Consider the following 11,835-nt stretch of genomic DNA (forward strand, 5'->3'; position numbering starts at 1 on the left):
GTACATACTCTATATAATAGTCCACAAGCGCAGCACTAGATGGCATTGCCTGTTTCCCCTTAGTTTAACTATTCTTTTCGGAACTAAAAGGGTGTTTTAGCTCGTATGGTATCCTAATCTAACTAAATTTGTTCTTGTTTTAGTATTCATAAAATGGCAACTATGTTATTTAATGGGGCATCCATTTTCTGATTTTGTGCAACATTTATTTATCATTATCAAATTAATGGAACTAATATGTTTATTATTACAATTTAGCTTTCAAAATAATCATATGCTCACTGCTTCCTTGAAATATCCAACCCTTCTTGTATTATTTACTTAAATCTATTGTCGGGCTTAAAACATAACACCTTTCATTTAAGCCTAATATCATTTATTTCATTACTATTGAACGGTCCACCAGTATTTCTTTCTGCCAACATTTGAAAACTTTAGTTTCTGTTTTGTTGTCAAAAATGACAGGTGATGTCATATTTTACAAGTAAAGCCAAATGTTTTTAGTTCGAAATTATAAATTTGTTTAACTTTTAAAATTCATAAAATTCTTTTATTTTTATTATTGTGAGCTTAAAAATTTCACTAAACTGATTTCTAACTTAGAATAATGGCAATTCCAGCTTTAAAACCTGCTGTTGTTATGAATTTCACAGAAAGTCAGCAGGCATGTAACATTCTTGAAAAGCTATGGAGTCAGCGTGAATCTGGACGATTTTGTGATGTTGTGCTTCATGTACAAGGCCAGAAATTTTGTGCACATCGCAATGTTTTAGCAGCTTGTAGCCCGTATTTCGATTCTGTTTTAAAAAAGCACAAGACAGAAAAGGAACAGCTTACCCTAACATGTCAAAACATGGATGCATTTCTATTACTCTTAAACTATATGTATACAGGTGTCATAATTATTGATTTAAGTAATGTTTCAGAATTGCTTAGACTCTCCAATCATTTTCTTATTAACAAGTTAAAAAACTTTTGCGCTGAATATCTCATTAAATATTTAGATTATTCAAACTGCTTTCTTATCAAGGAGTTAGCTGAAAAATATAGTTTACCTATTCTGCATAGAAGTGCTGACAATTTTATTCGATCTAATATTGCTGAACTTTTTGATAAAAATGAACTTCTAGAATCACCTGTTTTTAAATTAAAGCAGTTTTTCAGTGAAAACAACCTCCTTATTCCGAAGCATTTGTTATTTCCTTTTATTTGTAAGTGGTTGGAACATAATGTTAGTGATAGAGAAAATGACTTTGCAATTTTACTTTCGTTTATCGACTGGAATGCTGTAGATTATTTGCATTTAGAAAACTATTTGAGATCGACGTCCCTGAATGAAAGGAGTCCGAAATGCATATATCTGATACTATCTGCTATGGAGGAAAATAAAATGGAATTGTCTGTATTTCATGATAAGTTTCTAATTTTGAAATCACAGTTTGGTACCACGGTTGATGGCGATGAAAAGGATGCTATGAAAAATGAAAAAAATACATTAGATTCTGATTATTCTGCTGCTGTGCCAGTTACTGTGGCACCATTAGAAAGGCGGGAAAACGATGTATATCAATGTGATGAAATGACAGCTCCAAAAGACGATGAATCAAGCAATAGTAGTTATAATGTTCCTGATAATGGTGCTGATGGTTTTGATGAAAGTGAGAGTTCTGACAATGCTGCTGAAGATCCACCCATTGAGCCTATCAAGGTTGAATCTGGACAAGAAAAGTTGAAAACCCGTAAGTATTTTTTTATTTGGTTTTTACAGAGTTGGCAAGGTGTAGGACAGATTGGATTAATCCAAGGTTAAAACCATCCTGTCTTAAACTGTCCAAAACTGTTTTATTTAAATTATGTCACAATTTAAAAAAAAATATTGTGAAAAATTAAAGGATAATTTTCGAACAAGAAACAAATTGAAGACAAGTTTTTATTTTATTGAAAAATGTAATTATCATTTTTAATATTGCATTGTTTATCCTTATACAAAAACATAATTTATCAGTATTAAAAGCATATTTATTTGTATTTAAGGGATCAATTTTGTTGTTTAATGAATTGTGGAGCTTCAAAAGTTATAAATCTTTTCTTATGTTTTATTTAAAGCAAATTGTATAAAAAGTCTTAAATATTTTTTGATCTCTGCAATTATTATGTGTACAATGGTTTCACAAAAGAATTTTTACCTTTTACCAATGTTCAAGGTTTTCGACTGCTTTAGTCAGTTTAAGTGCTCTGTCCAAAACCCATGTGCTCTGTCCAAAACAAGTATAGGACTTCTAAGACTCTAACCCTGGATTTTTATATTGAGATGTTGTATGTCAGAGATGAGTTTTTCTGCTTTTTGTCAGTATCCTGTTTTTTTTCTTTTAGTTATTTTTTACCAAATTCTTCTTGTGAATGACAATGAGTATAGTGTGAAAAAAAAAAATAATAATTTCACTCTAAATTACAATTACAGAGTTATATGATAAAATTTCAGAAGAATTTTTTTTGCATTCATGGTAATTCAAACTATATTTAAAATCAATTTTTCTTATAGTAACAATTACTGTAACCAGCAGTTACAGTGTATTATGTTATTGGCATTAATAATTGGCCTTGTACATTTGATTTTCAAAAATGATTTAAATGCACATAGACATTAATAGTAATGCAGGTGTTTGCCAGATTATGTAAAGTTACCAAATAATCTACTTTAAATTTGATAAAGGATCTATTAAAAATTAAGCATTTTAATTAAATGAAATAGTCAATCAAATGATATGAAAACATCAGTTAAATTTTTTCATGGTTTTGCAAGTTCATATAACTGTTCCGTATTATTTATTGTTCAAATTTGTAGCAAACATTTTTATATAATCACTCTCTTTTTTAAATGTTACTGTATTTTCTGAAGTTATTCAACTAAGATAGTTTTATGATAAAGTTCTAGATTGGTGTTATATTATTAGCAAATTTCCAATATGAAGTTGACATTGCAAATCATTTTCAGGAACCTTTATCAAACATTTGTATGAATTCTTATCTTTTTATACTAAGCTATAATAATAAAAAAAAGGTTCTTTGTTACTGGTACAGGTATGTTAAGTAAAGAACTTTTACCATAAAACTTTACTACCAGATTGGGAAAACATTAATGCTTAATTATAAGTTTATTTTACAGAAATATTTAACCAATGAATGAAAATGTATTCTTCCTTGATATTTATGCACATATATATTTTTTTATGTATAATGTTTTGAATTGAACAAAGCCTTAGCAACTAGTGTCACCATCTAGTGACAGTAATGATAAAGAAAAGTTGGTACATGGAATACTTGTCAAATACAGTAGATAAAGTCTGCTTTTAATGACGCAACAAATGCATTGATTATCAACTAACTAATTAAATTCAAATATGAAACTTGATTATTTATATTAACAGTGTTTTCATCTCAGAAAAAAAAATGGGTGAGAATTTCTCACCCTTTCTCAAAAACAGGGTGAGATTTCAAAAATTAAAAAAAAAAAAAAACACCAAGAGACTTGAAAAAAAAAATCATTTATTTAATTATAATGCATTTTTAACATCTTCTAATTTTTAATGCCTTGAATATTTTTACTGCATATGGAAAATGTTCTACATCTACTTTTTCATCAGCTATTCTCATTAGGTTGCTCAAATGCGTATTTGTTTGGTTTTGATCGTTTCTTCCCACATTTGTCCGTTTAGGAGTAGAAGATATTGGCTTTACAAGGCATTTGTTCATCTTACATTAACGAGCAAAAAATGTAAACATCTTACATGAAGAAACCTTACCTACGGTAAACACGTGTTTGCAGAGAAATGCGTTCTGAAAGAGGTTCCGTGGTTCCGAAGGATGGTGCTCTGTTGTTCTTAAAGGTTCTGAACAATACTGGTAAATAGGGAAGCTAGATAATGGGACAGATGTTGAAAATAATAAAAGATCCAGGAAGAAAAGTGAAANTAGCAACTAGTGTCACCATCTAGTGACAGTAATGATAAAGAAAAGTTGGTACATGGAATACTTGTCAAATACAGTAGATAAAGTCTGCTTTTAATGACGCAACAAATGCATTGATTATCAACTAACTAATTAAATTCAAATATGAAACTTGATTATTTATATTAATGAATATGAAATATAAAATTTTTTGCCAACATTGTAAAATTTTCACAATGAGAGAACTGGAACAAAGTATCAGATTTCATGTAGTCTTTTGAATCAGTTACATATAGGGGTCTCTAGTGTAGAAAATAACTTCAAATCAAATTTACAAAACAAAGAATGTATTAAAACGTGAACTTAGTTACCACTAGACTGGAAATTTTAGACATTAATTATTAAATTTTGAACTGTTGGTCAATATTAATTTTAGGTTCTTCCTTAATCCCCTTATATTTTTTTCAAATAAACTTTTTATACATATATCCATGATTTATCAATAGAATATTTAAAATTAGGCTAATCTTTTTTGTTTAATTTTAGCAATAAAAAAAAGCATTATGACTAGAAGAAGTTCCCTACTAACTGCAGGCAGAGAAGTAGTTCCTGCAATTAGAATAACTCGTTCCTCAACTGGCACCAAAGTTACTAAATCTACTCCTAAGAAAGTATCAAAAACAAAGAAAGCCAAAAAACCCAGCAAGAATGTTTCCACGAAGCAAAAACAATTGAATGTTGTGAAAAGTGAATCATTGCAGAAACGTTATGTCTCAGAAACTGATACAGAAGACGATGATGAGGAAGATGATGGAAATGTGAGTTCCAGTGATTCAAGTGTAGAAGAATCTTTAAATGGACCTACTAAAAAATCGAAATGGAAAGACGGAGTTAAATGCCCTCATTGTTGCTATATAGCTCATTCTTCTGTTAGATTAGAACAACATGTTTCTCGTGTGCATGCAAAAGATGTAACTTATAAGTGTAAAGAGTGTGACTTTACATGCAAGTGGAGCCGAGAATATTACATGCATATGAAAACACATTTTCAAGGTCCTCCTTTCAAATGCGAAAGTTGTGAATATACTTGTGACAGAATACAGTTTCTTTTATCTCATCGTATGAGGCATACTGACGAAAGGCCTTTCAAATGTGATGAATGTGACCACCGTGCTCGAACCAAGGCAAATTTGGAGTGCCATATGAGATGTCACACTGGGGAAAAACCATATCAATGTGAAATTTGTGAGCGTAGATTTGCCATAAAAGCCAGTCTGGATCAACACCTTTCATCACATCGTGAAGATAGACCTTATTTGTGTGACATATGTGGTTTTAGTACAAAATATCAATCACATTTGTTTTCTCATAAAAGGATACATACAGGTGACGTGTTTCGTTGTAATTTTCCGAACTGTACCTACAGTACACCCAAAAGAAGCCAATTAGGATCCCATCACCGAACTCACACTGGCGTACGTTCTCACATTTGTGCGATTTGCGGCAGAGCATTTACTGAAAAGAGTCACCTCGTAAGACACGAACGCATTCATCTGAATGAAAAGCCATTTAAATGTGAACAATGTGATTATTCTAGCTCTCGTAAAGATAAGCTAAAGGAGCACATTATGAAACATCATGGAGAAAATGCATCTGCCAAACGTCCCTTTAGGCCTCGAAAGCAAAGGAGAGAGAGTCAACTGGAAAATTCCTATCCACATCAAATTAAAGCAGCACCTTCAGAATCTGAGAACACCCAACCTCAACAACATATAGAACTACAAAATGCTATGGAAGCTGCCTCCTCTTCGGTGCCAGTAGTTTATACTTATGATTCATCTCATCAAGATTCCATTTACAATCATGCTGTTGTTGGTTTACAACAACTTGGTGTGCATAACTACCAGATATCATTTATGGATCAAAGGAATCATCAGCCTTATCATCATCAACATGTACCTATTGGACCAACACCACCCTCAGCTATACCTACTATGATTCCTGATCAAAATAGATTAAATAGTGTAGCAATACCCTCTCAGGATGGCACAAATGTTGTGGGACAACCAGGGGAATATAACACTTATATATCTTATATGTAATTTTGTAATTGAAATTTTCAATCATTTAGGACATTATTTTTATACTCAATTTTTACTTAATCAAAATATTTTTGGATATTTTAAATCCGAATAATGTTAATTGACTAGAAAAAAATATTCGCAATATAGATGATATATTTTTTAAATAATACTTTAATTTGAATCGCTAATTCCTTTGAAACTTTATAAAATTAATTTATGAATTACATTATTTTTATTACAATGACTACCACTTGTTTTTTAGTGATAGCTAAATTGTTTTATCCACACGTTTTACTTATGGTGATAGATAAAAATTAATTTGTGTATCTAATCGAAATTTTAGCTGAGGATAAATAATGCATGCGTTCATGTCTCAGTGACATATGGAATAACATTTCATTTGTAATATAATTAAGATTATTAATTTGTATATATGCTTTTATATTTATGTGTGTGTGCTTTTATACAGGTAACAAAATTGAACTTATCACGCTAAAATGCATGGTATGTAGATTAATTGGTTTAAACATATTGAAGCTAAACAGTATATATTTCAGATTATGCATTTGTTACAAAGTATGGAAATGAGCAAACAAGAGTTGCATGAATTGATAGTGTATCACAATGCTGTATGTTGATTATTTTTTTTGCATTAATTGATGTTGTAACACAATGTTTCGTTGTTGCAAGTTAAAAAGAGTATGGTGAAATTTACAGCAAAACTGATGCTTATTGCTTGCCAAGAATACACTTAAATCATTGCATTGGCATAGACTTTTAAAAATCATTTAAATTTGCGTGTATTTTTTGAAATTAAATTGATCTAATGAAATTAAATTATTTGTGCAAAATTAAAATGTATTTTGTCATTGTCAAATCAGAAAATAATTAAAAATTTTAAATTATATTGTTTTTATCGTATTCTAAAATTAAATTTAGAATAGATATAAAAATTAAAATGTGTTTAATTTTAGTCTAAGCATACACTGTACTATATAAATAAATAAATTTTTTTTTTCAACTTTAAAAGCAAATTGGCGTTAAGATTTTTAAATCACTTAAAGCTGTTACTTATCTCTGAGTAAAAAGTCTAAAAGTTTTTTTTTTTTTTTTTTTTTTTTTTTTTTTTTTTTTTTTTTTNTTTTTTTTTTTTTTTAAATTTTAGACTCTAATCTATACATTATTACAAGATGTTCAAGCATCTATAATTTTTTAAAACAATAGTTTTTCTCATTATCTAGCATTGTTTTTAAAGTGCTTAAATGGTGTAACTCAATCTCTGATGACATTGTTTTTCTACATTATTGTGTAAATGAGTAATAATTAAAAAATGGATGAACATTTGAATTGTTCAGGGCTTTTCTTAATTTGGAACAAAGCAAAATTAAACTTGAAATGCAATCAGTTGCAGTTTTCCAATAGCATGGCCTCCTAACTTATCAATTTTTGGCCAATGAACTAAGTAAAGTTATATTGTGGTGTCTATTGCTGTATAATAATGATAAAATTTCTGAGAGTTTAATATTTATTTTAATACATTATTTTCAGCTACCAAGTAGTTTGTTTAATAATTTATGAGTGTATAATCTGTGCTTTTATCTAAGATCAACGAAATGTTTAGTTTCATATTTACATGTTTTGTTTTTGGATTCTACACTTATATTATGTGCCTTTTAAAAAATGTTTAACTTTAAAAGTTTTAAAAATCTAAAGATAACGAATAGAGAAAATGAATGTATAGTTTGAAAATTTCATTTTAAATGTAGCAATTAAATTAGTTTTAGATTTAGAGAAATACTTGATTACCTGATATAAATTTGCAGTAAAACTTGCGTAAATTTATATCAAAATTTAAAAATAGATTGTTTTGTTCAAAAATGTATGAACAAAACAGTGCTTCTAACTAATTATAGTTGAGTGCTTGGTTTTATAATTTTAAGAAACACTATTTTATCCATATTAATTTCTATTTTTGCATTGCTTCTCTTAAAGTATTTTATCATTTTTACCAACCAACATAGTATTCATTACTGCTTGTAAAAAAATAATGCAACCCTCAATAAAATTGAAGCTATTTTGCAAAAGTAGCAAAAAGAATGAAAATATTGCTTAGCAATAGTAAAAAATAAAAAAGTTTAAGAATTGCTACATTTTTCTGGCAGAGGGACAAGCCTCCATTACCATAGTAGAATAACAATTTTAAATTTACACTTTTATCTTGTTTGCTTTTAACACAAATTCCTGTCTCAATTATAGAACAAATGGAAAAACCCATTGTATTCAACTCTTATAAATTAAAAGGCTGTTTTTGTACTGATGTAAGAAAATAAGGAAAATATACCTAGCACTATTTCTTGAGTGCCTTTAGCTCTGTGTGCTGATACAATCCTATTTATCCAATCCTAAGAACTTCGGTGACGAAGAAAACGTCTTTGAAAATAAACTTTTAAGAAATAAAATAAGCTTTAAATTTCTCTATTTAGATATCTTAATTAGCTGTTGTATTATTCTTTTTACTTATGTTATTTTATAAATAGTTTCACCCTACTTTGGTTCAATTTTAATCATTAAATAGAAATTTTTAAATGAATGTGTTTTAAATACTCTTTTAAATTTATATAACATGTGTAAGTCATGTGAAAAAGTAATGGATTTGAAAATCTAAAACTTTGCTGATATCCTCTATTTGACTCTTTAATTTATTTCTTGTTACTTTGTATTTTTTTTATGTTGTTTTTTATGTTATTACTTTTTCTGAGGATTTTGTAGATCTTCTAGAAAATTGTACTAATTATTTATCATGTATTATTTATAAAAGTAATATGCATGATTAATTAAAAAAAATTTTTTTTATGGCTGTCCCATAAATGACTTTATTATGGTACAAAACATTATACACTGCATTGAATGTATATTATCAGTCTAAAAATATTTGGCCACTATCAGAAAGTGATAGTTTTAAAGTAGTAAAATAATTACTACAATTATTGCATTTTATTTATTATACATTCATCACAACGTAAACTACTAAAAATTTTGAATAAAGGAAAATGAAAATATGTTGCAGTATTTTTTTAAAAATTATTATTGGAATTTTTTGTGATCAAATATTTTTGACTGAAAGATACTGAAATATTGAAGCATCATTGAATGTTATTTTTCCATTTTTATATAGAGTTTTTTGTAGGTTAGATTTGTTAATAGTTGTCTAAATTTCTTGTTAAATGCAATATACCATTAAAATGTTTTTAATTTTTCTTCTTTACTTTCTTTCTTGGAGAAAATGTGCTTTATTCAATAAAAGAAAAAGCCATGAAGAACATGGCTCTGTTCTACACTAATACAGGGTTGCCACAGACTACTAAAATGCGACTATTTGCTACGATTTTCGACTATGGCTACTTTTTTTCGACTATGGCTACTTTTATTTTCTGGAATAGGCGACTATTAGGAGGCTTTTTTACTCCTAGCGAAGTTCTTTCGCAAAAATTAATTTTACTTTTCAGTCCCCTCACTAACATGTACTTATTGTCGCGTACCATGTGCGTTAAAACAAATGTTTTTTTAAAAAAATAAATAAAGAATTTAGTAATGTATTGATGCTTTTTAATAATTTAACATTAGTTCTTAAAGTATTTTTTTTGTTGTTGAATTTTTGTTAAAATTCTTTCAGTACTTAATTGTTTTATAATTTTTTAGATAGTCAGTATCATTTTTAAACAAATAAATCTTTAGTCGATTTTATTTTCAAAAAAGAAAATAATAAAGAAAAAATATTTTTACATTTATTAAGTACAGAATTTGACCATTAGTCAATACTACTTTTTATTATTTTAAATAAAAGAGGGTCTAATGATGTTTCAAAAGCATGATTTTTTTTTCAACAAATAATTTTAAAAAAATATTTATTTTTTTCTAAAGTGAACATTTCTTCGGTTCTTAGTTTTAGGCAACTATTTTCCTTCTTGAGGCTACTAAAAGCAACTATTTTTGTTCCTTTTTTGCTGTGGCAACCCTGCTAATAGAACCCAGTCAAAAAAATTTCAATGCTTCAGTTCCGCTCTCAGGTAATAAGCTCCAGCTCTGCTAAGACTCTGGCAATTTTACTATATATTTAAGTGTGTGGATTTTAATTTGAAATTTTAATCGTAAAAAGGTACAGTATTTTAATTTTTAAAATGAAGTATGTCATAATCACTAGAAATACGAATTAAAATAAATTACTGCATAACCAAATTTAAAACAAAATTAAATAAAATATATCAGCCAAAATCAAATTATCTTTATTTGTAGAATCATCCAAAAATTAAAAAGCACAAAAACTTATCGTTTTTATTGTTATGTTTGAAAAGGATAATTATTTAAAAAAAAAAAAAAAAGCTTTAAAAGTTCCCTGGAGCATGGGAAAAATTTGTTTCAGTTCCAGAGTGCTCGAGGACTCTTGACAGCTTGTGAATTAGGAGTTACGAGCGAAACAAAATGCAGTATTGATGACGACGGCAGAACTTAATTTCAATAAGGCAAGAAATAAGGCAACAATTAAACTTTACCGCGAGCTCTTTATTTCTCTGTTTTTGGAAGAAATGAAAGATAAAAAGGAACTGACTTTTCATATGCTTTAAATTCATGTGCTAACAGCACAAATATAGGTTGATATGAAATAACTGGGATATGTGAAGCACTACAATTTTAATACCAACTTATGAACATGAAAACAATATTTCCTGCAGCATGTTTATAAATTTTAAACTTTTTCATTTGAACTTGAAGCAGAGCTGTAATTGTGTCGTGAAAATTTCTGCTTTGCGTTTCACCTCCTGGGTTAGCAAAAATCATGTTTTTTTTTTGTTTTTTTTAATATTTATAAAAAGAAACTCTGAATTTTTTTGTTTCTTTTATATCAGAATTTTGAACAGATAAAATCATAATTGCATTTATACATGCTCAACCCCACTCCGATTTGTAAAGAGCAAGCTAATTAGATATCAAATGATGAATAAATTTAGATCAAGGAACATAAAAAAAAGTAGTTTTTCTAGAATTTCTTAGAAAAACTACTTTTTTTTTTCGTTATGTACAGTGCGCAAAATTAAAAAGATATCCCCTAGAATAACTTTCATTCTAATGATCAGATTTTCACGAACTGAATGTCTATCTTGATGGTTTCCGTTGATTGACCTCGATTATGCTAATTAATTAGTTTTAACTAATAATTTAATTACGAAATCAAAAACTTATTATCATGAATAAACATGTTTTTTTTTTACATATCTTGATTCCTGATTCTCAAAATAGGGGTGAAAAAGGGTTTTCCCCCCCTTAATTTACAAATTTGTTTTATGATTCTCACAGTCATTAATTACTATGTCTATATATGATACAATACTCTCTTTTAAACCAAATTCTTAAGGTCCTTAAGATTCTGAAATGCATTTTATTACGTTTACATTTACCAGCAATTACTTTTTATTTACTCTTGTTTCAAAATTTTTATTTTATAGCTTAAGATGACTTCAATTACATTACTGATATTACGGTTCACGTACTTTTTTAAGGACTGTATGAATCTTGTTAAAATACAAATATTTACTTATACGAGCATGAAATCTTTTATTAAAATACCAAATGTAACACAGTATAGTTGAAGATAACTTCATTGGCTTCAGAAAAATATGAAGTCGACGTGTTTTGAGTGCTCAAAAATAGGTACCCCTAAGACTCTTCAAACGGGAATGAATTCTGACTTAAATTTTTGAACTCTCAAAACATGTCTATTCTTACTATCATCATTTTTTTTGAAGTC

General features: G+C 28.2%; 1 protein-coding gene across 1 annotated transcript; it reads left to right on the forward strand.

The window, feature by feature from the left end:
* Positions 1 to 144: 144 nt before the first annotated feature.
* LOC107444562 (zinc finger protein 37) lies at positions 145 to 8,883 on the forward strand. The gene is made up of 2 exons (XM_016058726.3): positions 145 to 1,739; positions 4,495 to 8,883. The coding sequence occupies exons 1-2, from the start codon at positions 608 to 610 to the stop codon at positions 6,048 to 6,050; spliced, it is 2,688 nt and encodes an 895-aa protein (XP_015914212.2). The 5' UTR covers positions 145 to 607; the 3' UTR covers positions 6,051 to 8,883.
* The last annotated feature ends 2,952 nt before the right edge of the window (positions 8,884 to 11,835 follow it).

The sequence above is a fragment of the Parasteatoda tepidariorum genome, chromosome 4, assembly GCF_043381705.1.
Source record: "Parasteatoda tepidariorum isolate YZ-2023 chromosome 4, CAS_Ptep_4.0, whole genome shotgun sequence".
NCBI lineage: Eukaryota > Metazoa > Arthropoda > Arachnida > Araneae > Theridiidae > Parasteatoda > Parasteatoda tepidariorum.

Bases quoted from the DNA above. Each gene is read 5' to 3' on its own strand.
- LOC107444562 (XM_016058726.3), top strand. From the start codon at position 608: ATGGCAATTCCAGCTTTAAAACCTGCTGTTGTTATGAATTTCACAGAA. The intron at 1,740-4,494 runs GTAAGTATTTTT...GTTTAATTTTAG, and splicing joins ACAAGAAAAGTTGAAAACCC to CAATAAAAAAAAGCATTATG.